The 27,960-nt window shown below is 37.4% G+C and overlaps 1 protein-coding gene across 2 annotated transcripts in view; it reads left to right on the top strand.

Annotated features, from left to right (window-relative positions):
• ipo11 (importin 11) overlaps positions 1-27,960 on the top strand; it is a 172,323-nt gene that overhangs the window by 85,264 nt on the left and 59,099 nt on the right. For both annotated transcript variants that reach the window (XM_084390373.1, XM_084390374.1), the window contains exons 20-22: positions 2,973-3,086; positions 8,108-8,223; positions 14,591-14,667. In XM_084390373.1, the coding sequence (XP_084246499.1) occupies positions 2,973-3,086; positions 8,108-8,223; positions 14,591-14,667 (307 nt within the window). The remainder of the gene's footprint in view (positions 1-2,972; positions 3,087-8,107; positions 8,224-14,590; positions 14,668-27,960) is intronic.

Below are 27,960 nucleotides of genomic sequence, written 5' to 3' on the forward strand. Positions count from 1 at the left end.
TGTAGATCTGCAGATCTTGCACTCATCCATTTGTGAACTGCAAGTGAGCCTCCAGTGACAAGTTTCTACTTTTCTAAAAGTGTCTACTTTTAAACACAATTCAAAATGAAAGAAAACAGACAGCTCTCTGCTTATGTAAGTTAATCCGTATGCAATTTGCATTTCTCTCTGGCGCGTTCACTTACAGCGAGGATCGCCAATCAGCATCGTCAACCTCATCTTTGCAGCCGACTGTGACAAAAAAAACCCCATTTGTTTATTAAACAATTAAAATGTGTGTGAATGTTTGCCGAGGGCACAGGAAATTGTAAATCCGGCTCTGGATCGGAGGTGTAAGCGCTCACTCCACAGACCAGGTAGGAAAATATCAGGGAAACTGAGGCTTGGTATTAGCCTACTCCAGACTTTATTCATAGGGTTCGATTCGCCTATAGTGAGATACCTATTAAGTTTGTCAGTATACGGTATAGGCAACTTTTTTTGTCGCGGCCCATAACTTTTTCTCTTTCTTTCTCGGTGCCGGTGGAGACCGGTCGGCTACGCTATTACTTTATTCCGAACGCTTCTGCGTTGCCTCTAAAATGGCCGCCGTTACCCACAATGCATCATTCCATAACATCTACGCCCGAGCTCTATTGGCTATTATTGATAAAACTGAAATTTTACAAAAAGAAATATGGTTTCTTGTCATTTTTTATTACAAGATTATCACTGATGTTTATTGCAACATTTGTACAAATGCATATATTGCCTGGAATATGTTTATTTTTTTTATTTTTTTAAACGAAAAGAGGTAACGTTAGGGTTGTGTTTTAAATTTCGTTTCGTTATAAATAGAATAACGTATAACGTGCAGTGAATAACGTTGCGCATGAACCACATTTGTGTCCCTGTAATGTTTCATTTATTTAAATGAAAACGAAAAGAGGCAGAGTGGTGTTTTATAACATATTTCGTTTTATTGTTGCTTAAAATGTACATACAGAGTAACCGAGATAACCGGTGTATCAGCGACGCTTTAGAACGCGCTGTACCATTTGCATGTAGGAGTCGCACATGGCAAGTACAAACTTTGCGTACTTGATATTGAGAAAAGCCTAATGTCGGCGCTTGTCTTCTTGTGACAAACATGTCGAGGAGCAAGAATAAGATCTGCTGCATGTCATCCATTGTAGTTTACTATGTTCTTCTTCGCGCGAAAATGACGTCGATCGAAACACCACGCCTATCAAGTAAGGGTACTGTTGGCAGTGGAAACGCTAGCCAGATCATGGTTAACAGACCCGAACCGTACCGTACTGTCCCGTACCGTACCGTACCGTACTGCTCAGTGGAAACGAGGCATTAGCAATCCCGAACTGCTTCATATCACAGTCATGATAAAAACATTGATGTATTAAGTCATCCATAAACATTATTAGATCGGTCGGCTTGACGTTGACGACAAGATCCATAATTCTTAGCAAATGTTGCGTCATCAAACTACGCCTTTGTTATTGTAAGAGGTTAGCGACCCCTAGCGGCGAAAAAATTCCATACTGTACGTTTAACAGAAGAAAATACTTACGTGATGTGAATTAAATAACATGGATTAAATTAATAAATAAAATATGAAGCTGGCAGAGGTTGCGTTAGATAAAAATGTACACAATTTTAAAACCATTGATGGATAATAATTCAAAATGCTTATCTGTCTTTTTTGACAGATAAATGTAAGGTATCTGCTCTTTTATGTTTCCCTACTTGTGAAACATTCCCACAGTAAAGGATGCTCATAGGGATTAGAAGTGAAGAATATAACGTTTTAGGAAAACCCTGCAAAAAATAGACTGGGAGAGAGATGTGAGGGAGGATTTAGCCAGTATAGTCCAATAGGAATATTTCATGGAATATTGTTCATTAAAACAAGTACCAAATCGCTCGTATACATTGCAAGAACTTGCAACACAGCACTTGCTAAGACTAAAAGAGCTCTTGCTATAGAAGTTTTGTTTTAGTGACTTTCAATATCACTTAAATAGCAAACGCAATGTTATTGTACTGAACAATAACATTGTAGCAAGGTTAGATGTGGGAAGGAGGAGGCGGGAGCCGGTGAACGTTCAAAGACTTTAATAAACAATAAAATAAACAAATACAAAATGAAAGTAAAGACAGCAGCTCCTCACGGACGACTGCTGTCACATATAGCAAAACACACAAAAAATCCAGGCCTGGCCTCTCTCGATCTTCACTGTCGTCACTCCTCCTTTATGCTTCCGCTCCTCCGTGAGAGATACGAGACGGTGCGTCGTGCAGGTGTCGCTCATTATCAATCACGCCACCGGTCTCACGCCGTTCTCCCACGGCTCTCAGCCTCGTCCTGCTCGCAACTGTTTCAGAAAATATTTGAAAATATATGGTAAAAAAAAAAAGGTAATAATAAATGTTTATTTTTATTTATTTATACATTTTATAAATATAAATTAAGAATTTGACATGGTTGTCAGACCATATTTTTAACACTGTATAAATTATGTTTCAGAGAAATTCAGAGTAAAAACTAATAGTAGTAATAATAATAATAATAGTAATGGTGTTCAAAGTTATTTTTCATATTTAATTCATAATTTGACATTCACTCATTATTTTTTACATAGTATAAATTGATCACCTACCTATATGTTTCCCTCAATAGAGGATCATCATATTTGAGTATCATTGCGATCAGAAAGTTTAAAAACTCCATAACTGTAATTGTTGGTTACTGCAGTTTTAAAATCAAATGACAGCCATCATTAGAATTACCAGGTCACTCCTGCTTTAAAGTGTAATCACATTTTTAGAGGCTCTTTGAAGCTGACCTGTTTTCTGATTTTTCTTTTTAATTAATCTAAAGCATTCAGCCTCAAAACAAAAAAAAGTTTTTCGTTTGTTTGTGTGCTCCTTTGCAATCAAGAGCAGTGCTTTACTTTTCCCCTTTTCTCTTCTAGATTCGACCGTACGTGGGCTGCTTGGTTCAGTACCTTCCTCTTCTTTGGAAGCAGTCAGAAGAACACAACATGCTCCGCTGCGCCATTCTCACTACCCTCATCCATCTCGTACAGGTACGGCATACCCACGGGGCCAAGAATGAAACCGATAACGAGCCTTTGAAATGGTCGGGTCGGGTGTTTAGCATTCTGTTTGTGTTTCAAGTGCTGACTTGGACGTGATGTGCGTACCACCACCGGTTTTCACCGTCGTCGTCTGTTGATATGAACAAATGCCCTCCAGCCATGGTTTTGCAGAAGACCTTTATTTAAGTACGAAACACTTCATCCTTTCCTGCTGTGAGCATATGAACACACATGCGGACAGGAGCTTGTTATTGATGGGTGTATTTGAAAATTGCCACAGTGCTTCTCCATCTTCCTCCACATGGGATCCTGCAAGCTGCTCTTTGTATCCTGTCTTTTTTTTATTTCCCCCCTTTTTGTCCTTTTTTTTTTGCTCTTTGAATCAGGAGCAGTTTCTGTGTCACTCCGGCCCCTGAGGAGATGAGTGACACTCACATTTAAACCATCCAGAGGCTGCAGTAGCTGGATTTCTTGAGCTTGGTTTAACTGAGAGCTCCATTGAGCAACGCTTTGCTGATGCAGGGACACCAACATTTTATAAAATAAAATCAATTTTGACTAAATGGATCCTGGGTTATGCATACTGCATACTGGGTTGTGACTCTTGGAGATTGCCTAAGGGGACGTTTATATGACAACGATGTACTTAAAATGGAAACGTTTTTCCTTTGGGTTTTTTGCGTATAGACGACAACATTGACAAAACGATCCTTCATTCACACAGACCTGCGGAAACGACTCAAAGCTCTCTATTATGCATGTCAGGCCAGTAGTTGGTGACGTCACTTTGTAAAGAAAAATGACGCACCTAATTAATACACGTGAATGAAGTCACCGGTTTCACAAATGTACGTTTTTCTAGTTTACACAGAGACGATAATGGTATAGTTTTCAAAAACATACACTTTGGAACCCGGTTTGAAGCGGTACCTGAGCTCTTAATGTTGAGTTTTGGTTATTTTGGTCTCTCTCATAGCCAGACTTTTGACTAAACTTCTAAAGTTCAATATCCACATTGCAGCTTGTTTTGGCCAGGAAGACACTATATGACTGACATGCAAAGCAAGCTACCAAAAATCATTTTTTTGTCATTAGAGATGGATTTGTCTGTAATATACTGTTCATTTAAATAATTATTAACATTTAAATGTATTTAGTTATTTAAATCCTTTATAATTAAATAATTGTTAGTATTTACATTAAATAATGACAAATAATGACTAAATATTAAATTGATATTATTATTTACCAATTACTGAATTATGAAAGAAATTTATTTGCCATTTATTAATTATATTTCTTAACTAAATAATTATTTAATTATAAAAATACATTTAAATAATGGCACATTTAAGTTGATAATTATTAAATATAATTATTAACAATTATTTAAGTATAAAAATAATTTAAATCATGGTGTATTTAAATAAGAAATCATACTGACCAAATTGATTGATTAGATTATCTTAATGGCAAAATGTTATGCCAAAATTGGGTCAAAGCAGGATTGGGTCTCACATAGCCAGTGTCCACATTTTATCTTGTTTTTTTTTTATTTTGTATTAATGTAATATTGGAATTTATTTATTTATATATTGAGCAGAGCTCAGCCAAAGTCACTTCGAAGTTGTGCATCTTTGTAAGTGGAGCCGAGAGTGAAACCTGGGCACTGAACAAGGAGAGACAGGGCAGCATTTATTTTTCGCCTTTTTTCTCTTTCGGCCAAAAGTCGAAAATGGCATTTCATAGTTAATTTCTTAAATATTTTTCTGAGTAGAGTTATTGAGCAATCATCAGCTTGAATGAGCTGGTCTTTGTGTTTAAAAGTGCTCTTTTGTTCAGTCACCACATCTTGCATATTAACTTTCTCGCTCATGTTAAAGGCCCTTTCATTACAGCGTCTTCAGTTCTTGTAAATCACAGGCACATGAATCAATCTAAAAGATCGCCCAAGGCTTGGCTGAAATTTGCATACTTCCAAAAATCCGAAACTTGTGCCAGCTGAGTTGACCAGCACTCATTAATCTTTTCTTCTTCTTTTTTTTTTTTGCTAAGTCCTTAGATTTGCATATTAAAATGCCAGCAGTCCTTCCGGAAACTATCTTTTGTTTGCATATCTCACCACCCGCCATCAGCAGTTTGCTATTAACCTTGCATTTATTTGTGTTTTCTGTGGCCTCCTCTTCCAGCCATATGGTATCACAGCTGCTGCTATCCAGCTTGGCACAGAATGCTGAAGAGACAATATTACCAGTGAACATTCAAAGTCAATCATCCCTAAATGGCCCCATCATGGGTCCATCCCCAAAAGCATATTTCTGACAGATGCTCCAAAATGGATGCTCTTTTTATTGCACACTTGGATATGATTTGTTGACCTGCAGAGGCTAAATTGCCTTGGCCTGCAAAATTGGCCGTTGTTATTGATGGAGCTTTTGTTTGGAATTTGGAATGTTTGGAAACTTGTTTGGTAAACTAGAATGTTTTTTGTGAACTAGTTGGAATTTTTCTTTGGTAAATGAGTCTATATCTGATTTTTGTGGTTGTATCGTATTACACCAGGGTTAGTCAAGCCAAGTTTCCAACACATCTGTCTGTAATTTTCAAGTAATCCTGAACACCTTGACTGGTTTAGATGTGTATGCTGGAAGCTGGCTCTCCAAGAGAGGTATCCACCTTATTTTTCAAAACAGATGTGGCTATTTCCTCTCAATGTGCAACTTATATTGTCTCTGTTGGGTGGAAACTGTGACTCTATATATGGACAGGTACTTGCAAGTCATTATATTATGAACATTTTACAAAAAAAAAAGGGAAAAAAGCTCAAATGGAGTTGCAAGGTATTTGACCGTTTTTGACGTGTATTGTCTGTCATTAGAATGGCCACGTCTGAGGCAGTATGTGCACTGCATTACGTTTTCAGCAACTTACAGGTTATAATGTAGCTATGTGTGGTCGCTCAGTTTTTTTCATATGGCCAAAATCTCATGTTAATAAAGACAAAGTTTTTCGCACTGGTTGTTTAAGACAGTATTGACGACAAATACTAGACTGACAATCTTTTCCACTCCTCAAACACATAAAACATTAGCCGTTTCATATATATATGTATATATATAATATGTAGGGCCCTATCTTGCACCCAGTGCAATTGACTTTGTACACCGACGCATGTATCATTCCTATTTTGCACCCTATGCACAGCGGACTTTTCCCTCCACAGATGCACGTCGGTAAATTAGGGAATGAACTTGCGCTCCCGGGGGCGGTTCTGCGAAAAGAGGAGGCGTGTTCCGGCGCAAACGTTCCCTGGTGCTATTTTGCAGTTCCAGAAAACAATTTCGCCACAGACCAGGAAAAACCTAGTATAAAGTCAGTGGCGCATTTTCAGTGGTGCGTTATTCAGATGCTATTTTAAGGGTGCATGCTTGGCCATAATGTAGCATGTGCACAACGCGCATACTTTGCTTCTCTCATCTACACACAGACGCAGCAGTTGCCATTTTTGCAAATCATACATAATTACAAGGAAAAATATTACTAAAGAGGGAAATCATTGTGGTGTCCATGAAGATGTGAAAAAAATAGGCATAAATCTAGCTTATACATTTACCCAAATTATTATACGCCTGTTTTACTTAAGCTTATTTGGGTGGGTTTCTCCCATCCCCATACAATGTAACTTCTCTGTCTTTTACGGCTCTGACGAGTACATCGGTCTCCTCGCCTGTGAACCGCTCCTGACGTGCGCCTGGGAAATCCACCGTTATAATAGCAATCCGCCATGGAACAAGCACGCCTGCTTTTAAAGGGAATGTGAGATGACGCTCTGATTGGTTTATTTCACGTTACGCCCAAACCACACCTATGAGTAATGTAGCTACTTCAGACCAACCCTTTTTAGATTTGCGTCCCAACCCATTTCCCGAAATCTGCCCACAAAGTTACTTGCATTTCGCGTTTGATACTTGCGTTTCAGATCGTTAAAATAGGGCCCATAGTGTTACTTTAGTGTTACCAGTTCTTTATATGCCCTTTCATTGCAAGCAAGCAGAAACGGTCCAAACTGCATGAAGCACTTCATTAGCGATAGAGGCGGATTGGAGTTATAATGTTTGACCAACAGTTTGAGGAGCCAGTTGAGTTATGAGGTTCAGTCTCAAGCTGTTTTTAAAGGGTGACCAATAGTAATGATTTATGAAAAAAATATGTAATATGGAGATAAAAGGTTTCTGCCTAACAAGGACAATATACAGTATAAGCTTATTAGCTTATTTATTATTAGGACAAAGTGTTACAGTACTGCAACTCATCATTTAGGAAAACACAAACCAAGGTCCTCGTCTCTTTTCTTTCGTTATGGCTTTTCGTGTCTGTGGTGTGTGTCCTTGGCTTCTGTTTGTTGTTTTTCATCACTGGCCCATTGACAGTAACAAAGCTTCACCTGGATCCTATGGATAGTACAGCTCTACCTTCTCTGAGCCCGCTAGAGCTCTCCATCTGTGATTTTGATGGACAGCTCAGAATCAGCAGACCGCCGAAGGCAGTCATGCCCTGAACTTAAGAGCCCTTTGTGGTGGTCTATGTGATGAGCCCTCATCAGTCAGATGCTGAGAGGACATATCTCTCCCAGGGGATAGCGAGGCTCGCTCAAGACCAGGCCCTTGAATGAACCCAGAAAACACACAGCCGCTGGTGTATTCCTGATATCCCCTTACTGACACAATATCACACCTGCCGCTATTCAGACAGAAAATTATGTTTTTTTTGCTCGGTTGTAAGAAACTCATTTTGGCAGAGCTCCTTATCTTGACAACCTGTTATCACATTTTTATCTGAATACAAATGTTGTTGTTTTTTTTGCCTGCATCTTCATTGTACAACTGTTAGGAATCTATAACATAGCCAATGTTCAGGGCTTTTACATTGTTTTATTTTCATTCTGAAAAAGTTAAGCGATCAGTTTTTCCCAGGTATTATTGGTTGAAATATTGTTTTGTGTTGTCCAGGGCCTGGGAGCGGAAAGCAAGAATCTCTATCCCTTCCTCTTACCTGTTATCCAGCTCAGCACAGATGTTTCGCAGCCCCCTCATGTTTACCTGCTGGAAGATGGTCTGGAGCTCTGGTAAGTCTCCAAAAATGTATCTGTGCCAAAGGTTTAAACTATGAATAAAAGTTTCAACTCCATTTCTAGGTCATTATGCCTTTTGTACACTTTGTCAAAAGTCTGGACACCCCTGACTGGCTTAGAGGTTTATGCTTTAATGGTTGAAATGGTTTTGAAGACAAATATGAATTGTGCCTATACCTACATATGAATGTCTTTTTAAAACTGTTTTTATTTTTTTGGACTCTGTAGTGAAAGAAAAGCAGTTATGCAGGTATGACGTCACTTTGTAGGCCAACTGGCAGTCAGCATCACACTGGTTCCCTCGACAAAAACCCAATAGGATTTTCCCATAGGCTTTTGGATTATCGCTAAAAACAAGCTCTGTGATCAACAAAAGTTCATGATACTTGGACGTTTTGTCCATCAAGATTATTACCACAGATGTACACAACTTTTATGAAATTCGAAGCCTAAATGCAGTTGCCCGAAGTAAAAAGCTAAAGGTAGGCTATAAACGAACTACGACACTGTCCCATGAATTCAACGTCACCATCACTAAGCTTCCGTCAACTCTTTCAGTTTTTATCTAAAAACATTTTTCCAGAACGTTTGAGTTAGAATAGTTTTTAAGAGCACAATTATAAGCATAATGATGCTGTAAAAGCAGACTGAGCTTATCTTTTCACCTTGATGACATTTAATCTCCTCGACAGCCTCTGTAGTCCCATTTTGCCATTTGTTAGCAACCGCCTTTTTCAAGACACGTAACAGCTTAAAACAAATCTGAGTGGGGTAAAATTGATGTATTTTATGTTGTAGAATAAAACGTGAAAGTGGATTGAGCTTGTGTTCACCACAGACCTTATTTCAGCCATTTAACCAGAACCCATTCAAAAAATCCATTAACTTCGGAAAGATGGAACCGGAAGTGCTAAAATGCTAACTTGCTTCCGCTTGTTGGCCTACAAAGTGATGTCATACCTGCACCACTCTATAGAACATGACATTGGTTGAGAGTCTGCAGAGCTGTAACAATTTTTTTTTTTAAATGTAGCTAAAATCTGATTTGAGTGTGAGCAGGTCACTGTCCGAACTGACCCGCTTGCGCAAAAGAACAATAACAAAGACTTCATGCAACACGGAATTATACGGAAGTAAACACAGAGGTTATTTAAGTCAGCATATACACCTTCATTTATAAGGTGATGTGCCATGGCCGGCAGCCAGCGAATTTGTGCACAGCCGATAATGAGGATACAGACGAGGGTGAAGAGAAAGAACAAATGTTTTCTTGTTTAGGTTTTCCAAGTTTGGCTAAGCAAGCTGTCACTGTAATACATTTAAATATAACTGCTCACTGTCCCTCCACTGAATAACTTCTCTGCTCTCTTCCATATTCACTGAGTGACCAAATATCTACCGGTTTGTAAAGTCTTTTGAGTTACTACCATCAGCACAGAATTGTGATGAATGTTGATCTAGAGTGGTGTAAAAATCGCATGAATTCTGATGTGACTGTTCAGACTGAGGTCACATTGCAAAACATCACACCTGTATCAGATAGGACTACATATGGAAGTGGCCCAAATCAGAATCGAAAAGATAAAATTCTATTCCAGTGTTCACACTGTTATAAAATAAACAGATCTCTGTCACAAATGAGCACAAAAAAAGCCTCTGCAGTCTGAACATAGCCTAGTTGGAGCTGTCCCTGCTCTATCACCCAGGGCATCGTACTTATCATTGATATTGTTAAGTTTTGTTTTAATGCACCAAAGCTTTATAGATATATCAGTTTACAATAAAATTCAAAATGGCTAACAGGCAATGTGGGTGACCTTGAATTTGACTGGTCATTGTACTTCGTTTGACCTTAGGAATCTCTAGAGGTTTGACTTTAGGCCATATGATTAGAAAAGCTATTGACAAATTGGTACAATTAGTACAATTTCCTAAACTTCACAGGCACCTTTAAACCCTCAGGGCATTGACTCTTACCAGATATTGAAAGCATTACCAAGATTCAGCCTCATATCTGTTCATATCTTCCAAATAGAAAGTAATGCTAAAATAAAGTTATAAACCAATAGGTAGCAATATAGTACACAATATTGGATGATCGATTTAGTGGAGATTGAAAAAGACAGTTTCTACAACAGAGTGGTGATGAGTTATAAGAAAATGAAAAGTCAAACTTTGAGTTCTCCAAAGCACTGTTCTCCAGCATTGGGCTGCCATAGAGTAATACAAAAGGAGGCACACACCTTTGGTAACAATAAGTAGTGTGTCCTCTGTCCAAACTTGGCTGGAAGTGTTTATTATGTTCTCACTTTTCTCTCTGAAGTCCTTGATTTACCTATACTCTCTATATATTTTGCTTTCCATATACGGAAATTTTATTTTATGTCTGTCTGTCTATCTATATATCAGCAGGATCCCATATCTGATCTGATCTCAATTTACTTCAAGAGTGGTTTTATCTCATCTCATCTCGTGCTTCTACAGAGAGACTGAATTCTATAATATGCAGAATGAGGAATTTTATTATATATACAGTGAGGAAAATAAGTATTTGAACACCCTGCTATTTTGCAAGTTCTCCCACTTAGAAATCATGGAGGGGTCTGAAATTGTCATCGTAGGTGCATGTCCACTGTGAGAGACATAATCCAAAAAAAAAAAGTCCAGAAATCACAATGTATGATTTTTTAACTATTTATTTGTATGTTACAGCTGCAAATAAGTATTTGAACACCTGAGAAAATCAATGTTAATATTTGGTACAGTAGCCTTTGTTTGCAATTACAGAGGTCAAACGTTTCCTGTAGTTTTTCACCAGGTTTGCACACACTGCAGGAGGGATTTTGGCCCACTCCTCCACACAGATCTTCTCTAGATCAGTCAGGTTTCTGGGCTGTCGCTGAGAAACACGGAGTTTGAGCTCCCTCCAAAGATTCTCTATTGGGTTTAGGTCTGGAGACTGGCTAGGCCACGCCAGAACCTTGATATGCTTCTTACAGAGCCACTCCTTGGTTATCCTGGCTGTGTGCTTCGGGTCATTGTCATGTTGGAAGACCCAGCCTCGACCCATCTTCAATGCTCTAACTGAGGGAAGGAGGTTGTTCCCCAAAATCTCACAATACATGGCCCCGGTCATCCTCTCCTTAATACAGTGCAGTCGCCCTGTCCCATGTGCAGAAAAACACCCCCAAAGCATGATGCTACCACCCCCATGCTTCACAGTAGGGATGGTGTTCTTGGGATGGTTCTCATCATTCTTCTTCCTCCAAACACGTTTAGTGGAATTATGATCAAAAAGTTCTATTTTGGTCTCATCTGACCACATGACTTTCTCCCATGACTCCTCTGGATCATCCAAATGCTCATTGGCAAACTTAAGACGGGCCTTGACATGTGCTGGTTTAAGCAGGGGAACCTTCCGTGCCATGCATGATTTCAAACCATGACGTCTTAGTGTATTACCAACAGTAACCTTGGAAACGGTGGTCCCAGCTCTTTTCAGGTCATTGACCAGCTCCTCCCGTGTAGTTCTGGGCTGATTTCTCACCTTTCTTAGGATCATTGAGACCCCACGAGGTGAGATCTTGCATGGAGCCCCAGTCCGAGGGAGATTGACAGTCATGTTTAGCTTCTTCCATTTTCTAATGATTGCTCCAACAGTGGACCTTTTTTCACCAAGCTGCTTGGCAATTTCCCCGTAGCCCTTTCCCGCCTTGTGGAGGTGTACAATTTTGTCTCTAGTGTCTTTGGACAGCTCTTTGGTCTTGGCCATGTTAGTAGTTGGATTCTTACTGATTGTATGGGGTGGACAGGTGTCTTTATGCAGCTAACGACCTCAAACAGGTGCATCTAATTTAGGATAATAAATGGAGTGGAGGTGGACATTTTAAAGGCAGACTAATGTCTTCGAGGGTCAGAATTCTAGCTGATAGACAGGTGTTCAAATACTTATTTGCAGCTGTATCATACAAACAAATAGTTAAAAAAATCATACATTGTGATTTCTGGATTTGTTTTTTAGATTATGTCTCTCACAGTGGACATGCACCTACGATGACAATTTCAGACCCCTCCATGATTTCCAAGTGGGAGAACTTGCAAAATGGCAGGGTGTTCAAATACTTATTTTCCTCACTGTATATATATATATATATATATATATATATATATATATATATATATAATTATATTATATTATATTATATTATATTATATTATATTATATTATATTATATTATTATAAAAAAAAAATCTTCTTTTTTTTCTGATTCAAGTGTTTGTTTGTTTTCATTGCCCTAAAGACCCCACATTAATTGAATTTGATGTCACATTTCACCCAACATAGTGCGTAAAAAGTGTGAGTCATGTGGGTCTGCTTCACCTCTGTACTCCACACTGCTCAGCGATGCCAGTGGTGAGGGCAGCACAAGATAATGTGGCACATACTCTCCTCGGGCTCTTATGCTGTTTTTTGCGCTGTGTGAGTTCAACTGTGCAGCTGGCCACCATGGTGAACATAAGGATAGGACAAATTTCCAGCTTTCTGTCAGTTCTCTTCAAACTGCTAGCTTGCTGCTCACTGTTGTAGAAGAGAGTCGACTAGAGGCATCGACATTGCCATAGCAATTGAATTGGCCTCCTTTCAGTTAATTAGAATGGAATTAGCCACAACCTTACTGGAAGTTTGATTGAAATGGCTGGAAGACGAATTTCATACAAATGTCTGGGAAATAAAGTGTACTTCCATTGTGATCCACAAAATGTATTACATTTCATGAAATATACGGCACTGTTAAAAAGTGTAGGGTGACTAGGGTCAGTGATTTCTTTTTTTCTTTTTTTCTTTTTTTTTTACATTACATTTATTATAATTATTAAGCACAGATGCAGTTCAAATCAATGCTGTTCTTTTTAACTTTCTATTCATCAAAGAATCCTTAAAAAAAAGTATCATGGCTTTCAGAATAGTAAGAAATGTTTCTTAAGCACCAAATCAGCAGATGATTTCTGAAGGATCATGTGACACTGAAGACTTGGAGTAATGACTGCTGAAAAGTCAGCTTTGCCATCACATGAATAAATTACATTATGTTGGAATAATATTTCTGTTTATACTGTATTTTCTGATCAAATAAATGTAGCCTTGTTGAGCATCTTTAAAAAGCATTAAAAGATCTCACCGACCAAACTTTTGAACACTAGTGTATGTAACGAAATACACATTTCCAGATTTTCAATTTCAAATTACGTATAACTGTGAAAAATTCAATTTCTTGACAGTTTTGTATTAACAAATTAACATTATCATGTAAAATATCACATGTTTTTTTTTTTATATGGGTTGAGATTTACCCAATTCATGACTAAGGATATGAGTGTCACATTTCTTCTTTGTTCAAGATATTCCTAACTTCAGGAATGCAGCTAAAACATTGCACTTGTATTAACTGCCCTCAATCTAAATGGGATCCCAGTTAGTGGCTCTTTCACTCCTGTCAACCATTGACACTTGTAATGCTTAAAGGATTTGTGTGACAAATTGCCTGTCCAGATGCGAATGATAGCATGAATCTTTGGAGTTGGGCCTCGGAGGAACCGGGCCTGCACTTTTTTTATGTAAGTGCCCCATATTACACTTGCTGTCAAGCGACAAGACAACGCTGAGTCGGGAGAAATCTTACGCATAAATTAATTTATCTTCAGCTCCGGGTTTTGAACCGCTTGTCCTACATTCCGATCGATATTGTCTGTGATAATAAGCTCAACCCTCCTTTGTATTTATAGATTGATTCTGTAGTGCTGTAATTCATACACTTTTTTATCTTTTTCTCCTTTCTGAGTGAATTTCTCTCTGTTCCGTCAGTCTTCTCATTCTCTTCGCTCATCTCTTTGAAGAGTGTAACCCAATCCCCTTCAAGGCTTCAGACTCTCTCTCTCTCGGTTTGTTGTTCTTCCTCGCTGTCCATTTATCATTTTCTCTGAGTCACTCTATCTCTCTCGGATCAAGACAAAGAGAGTCACTCTGTACAATAACCCAACCTGCACAAAGACTCCTCTGTAGCCTCTGGATCAAATATAGCAGCACTTCAACAAATTTAGCAGCATCCATTCATTTTCTGCAATGCTTTTATAAAAGATCACCTGTTTTGTTTAAAGATGGAAGATGCTCAGCTTGAAGCCACCCTTTTTATGAATTGGTGCCATGAAGTGTTTCCATGGACACTAAAAGCATAGTTCTTTCATTGTAAAATTACTATTATATTACTAATGTCATGATGATCAAGTGACATCTGTGACTGAAAAAAGGTGTTGCATTTTAAATGAAGGCTGTTTAAATGGCATGATCTTTTTCTTCATTCAGGTTTGTGACTTTAGAGAACAGCCCTGTCATCACCCCTGAGCTTCTGAGGATCTTCCAGAATATGTATGCCCTACTTGGTAAGTAGATGCCTCTGAATTAGTTTTTCCTTAAGTGTCCAGTTTCTTTTTTTTTTAAATTACAGATCTAGCTAAAAGCCAGTGCCAATTTAACTGTCTAATGGACATGCCTTTAAATGCAGTTCACAGACTTTTCCATCTGAATATCTCAATTTAGATAGTTGTTGACCTCAATCTTTTTTATTTTTTATTTAACGGTATCCACCTTTTTCCTACGCCCCATGACATTTTGCGTGAATTATGGGAGGAACTTATGGGAGTTAAACTGTAAGCAATCAGCGAAAGGTTCGCTCTATGAACGCTATAATAAGCATTTTCAAAAACAAGAAAAGAAATTGGAGGGTGTGGGGGGGTAACTTTGCTTTCCATTTGTTACTCCGATACCACAGCAAAAAACTACTAATAAAGTTAAAACATTATTAAAGGCAAGTTAACTGACAGTAAAAAGAACAAATACTGTATACCAATTGCAAGCATAGATAAATACAACATAACAAAGTTACAAATAAAGTAAGGTCTAACTGTAGTATTCATTTTCGGGTTCAGAAATGTAATAATTAAATATAAAAACACTATGTTCACTGTTTAAATTTAATATAGATCATTTTTTGTTAAAGCTGTGTTTTGTTGTTTGATTAACATGACAGACAACATCAGGTATATTTAAGTTGCTGTCACTTTAAGACAACATGCATGCACGGATCCAGTACAATGATACACATCCGATTTCTTTCTCAACTTGTTCTCTTAAGACATAACCGATTGTGTTTTCGAGAATACGAGAATACGAGATTTGTGTGTATGTGTCCATCCAAGTGCATGGGGAAACAAAAGAGGAATCAGTTCGGAGTTTGCACGCTATCTGAAACGCGCCGCTCTCTGTGTGTGCGGCTGTGCGCACAGATAACAGCGCACAATACAGAATTCAATTCTCTTTTGCCTCATCTAGTGCTGGAATGGTCTTAAAATCTATTGAATGTGTAAACTAGCAAGAAAAAACACATGTTCAAATGATAACCTTTCGCTCTATTGCGGTTAAACTTTGATCCGCAATTGATCCGCAAATCACGTGTGCCGAACCGTGGGGCCTGGTCTGTACGGATCAACAACGATCCATTTAACCCCTAGGATCAACCTAAAAGCCATTTTTACTGTCGAATGGCCCTGAAATGCAATGTCCAGAGCAGAACTTAATTCATCCTCTTCAATTTTCTCAATTATTGTTGGCAGAATATTAACTAGGTTGACCTCAATCCTGTCGTCTAATGGGTTTTAAAAATTTCAAGTCAGATTGGTTGTCAATCAGCAGCTTACTTATGTAGTTCTTTTATTCATGTGGGTGAGCAGAGGCCAATATCATATTCTAGTTGATAGTTGTTGAGCTCTTTATTCTGCTCAGTTAGATCCCTTTAGCTGTTGTCTCTTTCACTTTTATCTTTAATTCACTTAAATGTTATTTTTTACAGGACTCCCTTGTAAAAGAGACTGTGTCTCAATGGGGACTTTTCCTGTTTAAATAAAGGTTATATATTTTGGTTGTAATAGGACTGTTTCTCAGACGTGAATACGATGATTTTCAGACCGACTGAGGCGACACAAAAATTGCTGGTTTTGCCTCCCTGGAGTTGTATTAGAATTAGATAATTAACGGTTTGATTGGGGCTTAAATATGCTTGCATCACCGCCTCCTAGCCTCTGGGAAACGTCACACAGAAGTGTTTCGCTGGATAGGGACCGTTCAAGCGTAAGGCCAACACCTCTCATAACCTTAGATGGTTGGAAAGATGCGTAGCCGTCGGAGTCGAGGGATGATCGAGGTCAGTACGAGAGAGAGAATAAGAGAAAGCGTTATATTAAAGCATCTGCCGGTCCATTGAAATGCAAAGAGAGGCAGCTGATTGAAGTGATTTTTCCATTTGCATGCTCATTTCTCCTATCCTCGTCTCTTTCAGGTGCTGATGGTAATATTAGCACAAGGGCCTGTTAAGACTCAGTCTCTTTCATCCATTCTTCGGGGAGATAGTTGAGAAAAAAAAAAGAAAAAATCTGCATGGAATGGAATGAGGATGGCCTCTGACCGGAAATTAGTCTGTATCATCTAGAGATTTCGAAAGTACTGGTACAAACTTGATACTAAAATAGAAAAAATATAGCCTATCAACATTAAACCCGGGACACACCAAGCTGACAGTTAGCCGTTTTTGACCATCGGTCGGCTTAGTTTTTTTCGGTGTATTCCACACCGTTGGCTCTAGTCAGATGCTTTTTTGGGGGCTAATTCAGCATGTTGAATGCACATCAGTGCCTTCAGTTAGAGAGAACTCTGATTGGCTTTTCATCTTCTCGAACGAGTCCGTGCACGAGAATAAAAGCGAACGTGATGAAAGGAGTCAAGACTGTACAAACTGAAGGCTATTAAAATTTTACATCATCTTACCTTAGCATTCAAATGCATGAATATATTCATATTAACTTCAGCCGATTGGAATGAAAGAAAGCGATCAGCATGATTGATTTTCAAAATGTTAAGCAAGCACTGCTTTCTTTACGGTTTATATCTGCAGTCCTAGTTTTGGTTTCCCCTTTTGAATGGTGAAAATAGGCTTGATACCTGCTGATATAGACAGTTATTTCCTTACACGCAGGCACAAAACGCACATGCTAGTTGACCATCGGCAGAAGACCTTTTGGTGTTTTCAAGAGCAGCTTTTTGGCCGAGACAAGAGACAAGGCTTTAGTCTTTCTACAGAGTTATTGGTCATAACAAAAAAAAAAAAAACTGCTTATTGGTGGGTGTTCAGAACTGGTGTTTAGAATCATGAATTTCACTGGTATTGATTATGACTACATTTTGGTATTGTGACAACCCTAGTTTAATCTCAGTGACTGAATGTTTTTTTTTTTCTTCTCTGAAATCTGGTATTCATAGCAGTATGGCTTTTACAAATGCAAAGTGGGACAAGAGAGGTAGAAAATGTAACTCCGTTTGACAGAATGTGAAAAATGAAAAAGTTTCAGGTTGTCGCCTGCAGCCAGCGCTCTTGCGATCGCAGCGCACCGTTCAGGCCAGCTTATCTGCCTGGATGATGAAATCTCATCTGTGTTCTTAGCGCTGTTCGACAGGGGAGGAGAGCTCTCGCTGTGTGCCAAACAGCTCACTTCCCTCATCTCTCACTGCTCGCAGCTCCTCACCTGCTGAGGTCTGGGATGAGAGGCTCCTGCTACAGCCCTCCTGCTGACTACACTACTGTCTTTCTCTGATTCTGGAGCGTGTTCGTGAGGTGGAGCTGATTTACCGCGGCGCTGCCATTTGCTTCCTGTTACAGTGAAATAGCTTTAGCCCTTTAAGCCCTGAAGGCATTTTTAGAGTGACATACACAAAAGTAAAGACTCATAACTCCAAAACTGTAGCAAGGAGAGTCTAATAGTAGGTATCGTTTGATAGAACACTTTTAGAAATGTTTAGGAAAAAATTATTTGATTTGGACATACTCATGCTGAGTAACTGCTGATAAAAGACAAATACAAGTGTGCTCAAGGGAAACTTTACATATCTATCTTATTTGACATGTAGTAACTAGGAGGTAGGAGGACACACATTTTTTTTTCTTTCTTTTTTTGTGTGAAGTTCCCCTACAAGGGAATACAATTTTATGGTGATAGCATAAACATATGCTATGTGACAGCACTTAGGAAATAATCAAATTGGCTATACGCATTGTAAACTTCAGACTCTAAGCTTTTAAATGACACCTATTTTGTGTTGATCATCTTTGCTCACTCCTTTGAAGGTATCTCAAGTAAAACTGCTCAATATTTAACAAAGCACATACAAAAGAGCTGTTTTACAGAATACAAAAGTTCGTTGAAAGTCCCCATTTCATGTTGTTAAGATGCAACAATTTAGTTAAGGAAGTAGAGTTGCGACTTAGTTAGCTTCTTCTCAGCACAGCACAATCAGGGATTGAGTTCTTGAAAAATGAATAGAAAATTGTAGAACCTCTAACACATTTATTATTAATTGTAATATATAATGTTCTCTGAATGGCACTATTCAGTTTGTTGGGTTGGTGCTTTACACATTTAATCTGCGCCATCAGACCTGTGAACTGAAGTGACTTTTCCCTTAACCCGCTTGGGGGTTAGAGCCTGTAATGGAAATGTTGACACTGGGTTTAATAAGATTTTCAGAAATGTAATGAACTTCTCTGTTTGTGCCAGCAGAGCTTTATTAGCAGTGTAAATACTCCTACTTATTCTCACACATACACAACAGAAATCCCATAATAAGTAAACTTAGGGCCATGAGATTTTTCCTTTTAAATGCCAAAGATGGTTTGCAGCGGATTTAATAACCTAACAAAACTTCCTACCCATTTCAATAGCAACGGTGAGTGTCTGAAATGCCATCGGGCTGATGCCTGAGCCAGTTTGCTTTACTTATAGCAGTTCACAGTGGCAGGAAAGAAATATGTTTCTATGGTGAGTTATTTCATGGTTACTGATGACAGCGGTTGATGATCTTGACAGCGCTGGAATTGTCCCTCCCTCCCAGTTTTATCAGACCCTGCAGTAGAAACGCTCACTGAATTGTCTTTGTCTTTTTTTTTTTGGTGTTGTTGTTGACCCCCAGCAGCAAAAACCCATAGAATTGTGACTTCACCTCATAGATGTTTCAACGACCCTTTGACTCGTCTGCCAGGAGATTTAGTCTGTCTCTCTTGAAACTGCTGAGCGTGCCCTTGTGTGTGTGTTTTTCTTCCAGGACAAGTAATGAGGCCTGCTGTTCCTGGAGAAATGCTTTTCAGGTTGTAGATATGCTGTTTGTCTGGATTTCATCTGATCAAGGGATGCTCTATCTGCCTCTTTGACTGTCTCTTTGGTGAATCTCCTGACATAAAAAAAAAAAAGAAAAAGAAGTGCCTAGATTCTCTGGCTGTTAGTAGTATTTACTGGCTGTGTCAAAGAGTTGTAGCCACAAGCCTTCAGCAAAGATCAGAAATATGCCCGTTAGAGATCCTATTAATGGAGCGGCATCTACATTTCATAACAATCCCTTAGAGGCAAAAATAAAGCAAGCATATTTTCTTAAAGGACTAAACTTTCAGAAGCGCCACTCGAACAAATATCAACATGGGGCTGTGTACAAAGTCGGAATCTTTTGGACTACCACTGGTTATGTGAAAACAAAACGCAATTCCATTTTTTAAAACCTCAGGAGACACGGTTATTAATAGAGCTGTGGGATACAAGCGTTTTTATGATGCATCAGTTTGTATGTCTGTCTATCTTTCTATGTATTAGTTTGTCTGTCTATTTATCCATCCATCATCCATCACTTTTTCTGTCTGTCTGTGTATCTGTCTATCTCTTTTCTGTCTGTCTGTATCTTTTTCTGTATGTCTATCTCTGTCCATCCAACCATTGTTCTACCTATCTATCTCTTTTCTGTCTGTCTCTCTTTTTCTCTCTATCTGTCTTTGTCATTCTGTTTATCTTGTTGTCCTTCCGTCCATCTGTCTACATTTTGTCTGTCTTTTCATTCTTTGATGAAAAGAAAGTTCAAAAGAACAGCATTTATTTGAAATAGCAGACACTTTTAATGTTACAAAAGATTCTGTCACGTGATAAATTTAATGCATCCTTTCTGAATAAAATTATTCATTTCTTTCCAAAAAAAATATTTAGAATTTTTCTTTCTTATTCTTTCTTACTTTTGAACAGTAGTGTTATTATAGTGTTACAAAAGCTTTCCATTTCAGATAAATGCTGTTCTTTTGAACTTTCTATGCATCAAATAATCTTTTTTTTTTTTTTTACTTAACTGTTTTCAACATTGATGATAATAAGAACTGTTTCTTGAGCAGCAAATCAGTATATTAGAATGATTTCTGAAGGATCATGTGACACTGAAGACTGGAGTAATGATGCTGAAAATTCAGCTTTGATCACTGGAATAAATTACATTTTAAAATCTGGTCAAATAGTAAACAGTTATTTAAAATTGTATTAATATTTCACAATATTACGTTTTTTTTATTTTTTATTTTTTTTATAAATGCAGCCTTGGTGCACATAAGAGACTTATTTTAAAAACATAAAAAAATGACCGATCCCAAACCTTTGAACGGTAGTGTATGTATATGTGTATATATACGCACATATACATACACTACCATTCAAAAGTTTGGGATCGGTACAATTTTTTTGTTTTTAAAATAAGTCTCTTATGTGCACCAAGGCTGCATTTATAAAAAATAAATAAATAAAAAAAAACATAATATTGTGAAATATTAATACAATTTTAAATAACTGTTTACTATTTGAACAGATTTTAAAATGTAATTTATTCCAGTGATCAAAGCTGAATTTTCAGCATCATTACTCCAGTCTTCAGTGTTACTATGTTTTTACAAAACTCTTTGTCTTATTTGTTTCCAGTCACAAGATCTTATTTACAGTAAGAATAAATTAGAATGAATTAAAATATCTGTATTCTGAGAAATCTGTGATGTCTTTCGTCGTGTGCATGTCTATTCACAACAATAGACTGTACTGGGAGGACAGTCTATAATCATCGTAACAGTGATGGCAATATTTGAAAATCTGGATCAATTTAATGTCGTACTGGGAGAAATATATATATATTTTATTATCAAAGATTTCATCTCTGAATGAAAAGATTACTGTGCTTCCTATCAGTTGAACATGCACTTATAATATGCAGAGACGAGTTTAAAAAACAAAATAAAACAAAACACAAACTGCCTAACATTATGCCCTTTAGCTTGTCATGAAAAGCATGAAAAAGTCTTTGTGGTTTCAACACTATGTGCTTAAAAGCGCTGGCAAGGAAACAATTGAGAGCGTCACACCATACATATTGAAATGCAATTTACATAATTTTCTCTACAAAAGAAATTTTTCGCACACAGGTGGAGCTCTTCACAGGGTACATCTAATTTTCTACTTCAGTTAAATTAATGTAGCATTATCATCACCTCTGTGAAAGCCGCTGGATGCATATGTAAAGCTTCTGGTCTGTTAACAGTGATGGCAAGTTTCTCCCTATTAGCTTGTTTGAGTTTATTTTATAAATGTGGCTTCATGTTGACCAGACCAGTCTTAACCTGACACGGATTTTCTTATGTACATTGATTTCATTGATATTTCGAATTGGTGAGCTAATATGTTTACTCTTAATGTATCAAATTTGGTTCGTTGCCTCAAGCTATAGCTTAGATGTGACCTTTTTCGAAATAATTTAATGACAAAAATCCACTGAGGCTTGGGTTGGTTCTTCGAGAGGTTATATCGCTTTTCTTGATTTAATGTCAGTGGGAAAGAATGGCAGCCATGTGAAATTTATTGAGTTGTTTTATTTTGTTTCATTTTCACATCTAAATGCATTATCAGTTCCCTGCACACATCTGTTCAGCTGACAGGTTTTTTTCTTTTTTTGCCTTCATGCCTTTGGCCCTTTGCCGTCTGCACTCTTGAGAACTCAACAATTCTGAAGGCCTCAGCTCTTAATGTCTTAATGAAGCAAGGAACAATGGCTGAATATTAAAAGCATGTTAGCTGGCACGAGGGATGAAATTGAGATTTGTTTCACTTCGGTGCACAAGGAAGACCTTGTATCTGTCCCTCATTGTCCTTAAGCATTTAAACAGTCACATAGCTTAATAGTAAGCACTATTCTGTTTTTTTTTTTTTTTCATGGAAATCCCACTACTACTTTTTCAGCTATGATTGAATAGTAATAAAAAATTCTTGCAAATTTAAGCACTATATTAAATAAAGGCACTCACCTTTTTGGCATTGCAGTACGGATTGATTATGAGTGAAGTCGAATAGATTCACAGTTTTCTTTTAACTTCAGAAGTGATATGTGCTTTTGTAAAAATGTATATGATGCCTTTCCCATCCTGAAGATTGCTTTAAAATTAGATTAAAACAATGAGTTAAAACTATTTATCTATTATTATTATTATTATTATTCATTTTTTGCATTTTAAAGCTTTGTTGCATTCATTTCTAATGTTTTTTAAGTGTCTCACGCCATGAGTTTGAGTTTTAAGACGTGTTAAGTTAAGTTAGTAGTTTTAAAAACATTCTATTTTAATCCATTGCTCTCTTGCCAGCCATTTTGTATGTGTCTGTCCGCATCCTAAGAAATGATTTGGGGTCAGGTGAGTCAGCTAGTTGTTCAGGCGAACTAGTCAGGTTTAGAATATGTAGTTGTACTTGTTTCTGTTGCAGTGCTGCTAATATTGTTGGCTCATGTCTGATAATTACCTGCTCTTTTTCTCATTTGTAATCTACATTCCATTAAGTGTCCAGTAAATGTATAAAAGTTTTTCTACTCTTCACATTATATTGAAGATTTTTTTTTTCACCAGTAATGCATTTTCCTTAAAGGGGTCATATAATGGTACATGCACTTTTACAAGTTGATTGTACTGAAATGTGTGTTGGCAGTGCCTGTACACAACCATCATATAATGATAAAAATCCATCCAGTGGTCTTTTTAAATCTCCTTATATGTTTTCCCCCGTCTCAAATCGAGCCGTCTGACTGTGTGACGTCACACGGTCGGACGCCCCTCCCACGATTGTTAATTGACAGCAGCGTTTCAACACAGACCCGCCCTGAGCGAGCTGTCATCATAGTCCGCGCGGACATTGTTGATACGCTGAAGCAGAATGGCGTCTAAGCGATTGTGGTGTTCTTTGGGTGTAATAAGGAACACAGCAGTCATTTTGATGTTCCTAAATCCGAACCGCTTGAAGACGCAGTGGCTGAGTTTTGTTTTCGAAGGGAATATTCCCCACGATCAACGCTTTCATGTTTGCGCAAATCATTTCTCACCAGACTACCAGGGTCAGTATAAAGCTGGTTTTGCTAAGAAGCTGCTCCTGAAAAAAGGATCGGTACCAACTATTCGTGTTCCTGCTGCACCTCCAGAAGAAGTGAGTGTAACGTTTTATTAACCTTTATATTAATCTTTGCAAATCGCTTGCACGCTTCACGATGAATGCGGCTAAGGTTTACACTCAGGGTACATTACGGCATGTTTTCTATGAACAACGTTCTCAATATAATTCATAATCCCAAGTTTATAATGAACAACGCGTTATGGTTATTGTGTTATTACAAACTGTATGCACAGAACAGAGGGACGGGGTGAGCAAAGCTCATTATCATTTAAAGACACATGCACTTAAATGGCGTGCTGAAAACAGAGCTGATTTTGACCAGGTAAAATTAGTGATTTCTTACAATACTAATGAGAATTTTTAATTAAAGTGTATTACAAACTTTTCATTTAGACCCTAAAGAATCATAATAACTTGTACAAAATGTCATTATATGACCCCTTTAAGATTTAAGGCGAGACACTACAGGTGAATAGGGTAACATTTTTAACTAGCAGATATCACCATGAAACTTTCCCAGTTGATTACCTACATTATGATGAGAAAAAAATGTATTACAAGTTTTCTGTAATTTAATGTTTAAATATGCAAATAAGGCAATATCTAATTAAATATGCACTAATTTGCAGATATTTAAAAAAACGAAATCTGAGTATTGGATAAAGCCAGGTTAAAAAAATGTTTCATTGTGTTCACATATTAGATGGGAAAAAAAATTACAGAGGGATTTATGGATATCTACTTTTGTTATCCTGTAAATCAGAAAATACTGTCAATAGCCTTAAAAAATGATTTTCGCCATGTTTTTTGGAATAAAATGTTATATAAATCAGGCTAGGAATAATATATTTACAAATCCCTTTGTAAATGTCTTCATAATATGACTAGGTACAAGACTGGAAAGTTTGGTGTATATAGGTGCTACTGAAGTGGAGATTTCGGACTTGGAGTATGAGAGAAAAGTTTTTTAGAAAACGGGCTTTAAAGATTTATCATCAGCCAATGAGATTGCGCATTCAGCCCTTTTACTTTCACGATTGGTTGCTGATAAAAAGGAAATGACCATATTTGGATCCGACAGGATTGTACAGAAGAGAGAGAGCTTCCTAACGGTGCATGTGATGACAGGGTGACGGCAGAGATCGCGGAGCAGCGGGAGGATTAAGAACGCAAACTTTTATTGAATTTATGAGAAATCTACAGACGCAAACAGACAAAGTGTAATAAAAAAAAAGACCTAAATGTGTATTTCGGACTTTTTTTCACCACAAGTCTGAAAGAAGACATGTTGTTGAAGACAAATATCTCAAAATCTCAAAATTGACCAGTAAAAGAAAAACGATGTTTTTGCCTGCCGTGTCTCGCCTAAAGTACTTAAAAAGAAAGAAGTTCATAGTTAAATGGTAAAGGCCATTTAATTGCCATTCAGGTTGCTTATAAAGTCTATATAAAACTGAAAAAAAGAAAGAAAGTTGAAATAGATTTGAATAGCAGCATGTTTAATCATGCCTTAATGGAGTGGTCATTATATTCTCAGAGGGAGCCCGGTTTAGTCAGAGCAAGATTATCTTATAATTCTGTCTGACTGCATTAGTGCCAAGAATTCCCAGCTAATTATTATATTTGAATTCAAACTCCACAAATGTTCATTTTACAGTTCCCTGTGGCATCAATAATAGATTTCAGAGAATCTTAGCACTTTGTTCTTTCCCAGAAAAAAATGTCTATAATACTCAGATTTAGCTTTGGTGGTCCTCCATGGCATCTTTACAATAAGTGATGTAATATGATGGCAATGAATGCAGACATTACGATTGTGTTTGCTTGTAAGTGGTTTCATTTTGATTTATACAGTATGAGTGCCATTGTCACACTTAAATTGACGTCACACTTTGCTGTCAGACATTGCCAGCTTTTTCTCAAAAACAAGCTTTGAAAGAGATGATGAATGGCAAGACCGTTAACAGTGCATATCTGATATTAATTGTAATGTATAATATTCTCTGAATGGGGTTTGGTTTGGCTGATTTAATCTGTGCAACCAGACCTGAACTCCATGTGGCCTTCTGAAATGTTGACACTTAGCTTAATAAGGTTTTCAGGAATGTAATTAACTTCTCAATTTGCGACAGCAGAAATGAATTAGTGGTGTAAATACTCCTGCTATGGCATTAGGAATAAATTTAACACTTCAGAGTTTAGCATAAAGAAAACCAAAGCAAGTCTTTACAAAAACTATGGTAATGGTAGTGGGCAGAGATGTTATTGTTGTTTTTGCCAATAATGGTGCTGTTTTGATTTATATGGGGGTGTTTTTTGTTTTTTCAATTTACAGCACATTTATGCCTTTGGGTGATTTTTATTCTTAAGTTATTACATGAAAAAAAAAAAATTGAAAAAATTTCAATATTTATTGAGTGGAAATGATTTATATATATATATATATATATATATATATATATATATAAAATCATAAGCGTTGATTGTCCCACAACTGTCATTTTCATTAACAAAATGCTATTAAACACAATATAATTTGAAATATGATAGAAATTGCTTTCACACAAATTTTTTTTTTTTTTTTTTTTTACTTTTTTTTTATATACTTTTTTTTTTAATGTTAAACAAGAATGAAAGCATGGCTGTGAGGGATGGACATCTCTCAGTGGGTTGTACTGTTATTTAATGTGTTTTTGGATTGTTCTGCTGGTGAAACACTGCAAAAATATCTTTCTGAGAAATTTCAGTAGGAAAAAAAAACTCCAGTCAATATGAGCTGGTGAAAATAATAAGTGATCTAGGAGCTTTATATAGCTTTTTACAGCGGATGCCATTGAAAACACGGTAACTATCCCTCACAACCTCGCTTTCATACCTGTCATGGTGCTGTTCTGAATAAGGTCTATTGACGTCACTTTGACGGAAATCACAGCATCAGACCTCCACTTATATTCATTGTGCCGGTTCATGTATTAAATCAGATTTGTTTACCCGTAGTCTGAAAAATCACTGCTGACTAATTGTGAAATAGCTGGATTGTAAGTATGTTCCCTGATTCAGATTCAAGTTCTTTTTTCCCCCCTCCATCTTATTTTCAGTTGTTCAGCTCATTGTGTATCTGTGTAATAACAGTGCTCATGACACACTTGTTACGGTGCTCTAGAGGCTGAGCAGAGCTGCCGTTCTTCTGATGACATCAATATTCATGACCTGCACGAGATGGTATAAATTAAATTGTTTCGTACCTCATCATCGTTAGATGTCTGCGAATCACGGCGAGGGGAAGCGGGGGAGCTTCAGAAACTATTTCATTTATTTATTGTAAAATGGGAACGATTTGAATTTTATTCAAATGATTTGAAATCCAAGCAGTCTGCGGACTGCGTTCCCATGATAGTGCGGTATGAAGAGGGAGCGTAAAGTGCTCTTGTACAGGAAATGGACCACTCAACACAGTTGAACAAATCCCATTTCTGAGAAACCAGCTGCTTTATCTAAACTGTGTCAGGGTACACACACACACACGTACACACATATATATACACACATATATATGTATATATATACATATACATACGGTCATGTGAAAAAGAAAGGACACCCGTTAGAATTGTATGGTTTTACATATCAGAACATAAAAGTTATCTGGTTGTTAGCAATTCTTAAAATGAGGTAAATACAACCTCAGATGAACATAAAAAAATGACATATTACACCGTGTCATTTATTTTATTTTAAATAAAACAAAAATGGGAAAGCCATGGGTGACAAACTAAGTACACCCTATGATTCAATTGCTTGTAGAGCAACTTCTATCAGCAATAAGTTGAAAGAAACGTTTTCAGTATGACTTTATCAGTCTCTCACATCGTTGTGGAGGAATTTTGTCCCCCTCTTCTTTACAACGCCGCTTCAGTTCATTGAGGTTTGCAGGCTTTTGTTTATACACAGCTCTCTTAAGGTCCTGCCACATCATTTCAATAGGGTTGAGGTCTGGACTTTGACTGGGCCATTGCAACATTGCAACAATTCAGCTGATCTGTTGTAGATTTGTTGGTGTGCTTGGGATCATTTGCATGACCTAATATCGGCCAAGCTTTAGCTGTCGGACAGATGGCCTCACATTTTACTCTATAATACTTTGGTATACAGAGGTGTTCATGGTCATTCAATGACTGCAAGGTTCCCAGGTCCTGTGGCTGCAAAACAAGCCAAAAATCATCAACCCTCTTTCAGCGTGATGGACACTTGGTATGATGTGTTTGGGCTGGTTTTCGCCAAACGTGGCGCTGTGCATTATAGCCAAACATCTCCACTTTGGTCTCATCTGTCCAAAGAACATTGTTCCAGAAG

This window comes from Rutilus rutilus (genome assembly GCF_951802725.1).
Source record: "Rutilus rutilus genome assembly, chromosome: 19".
Taxonomy (NCBI): domain Eukaryota; kingdom Metazoa; phylum Chordata; class Actinopteri; order Cypriniformes; family Leuciscidae; genus Rutilus; species Rutilus rutilus.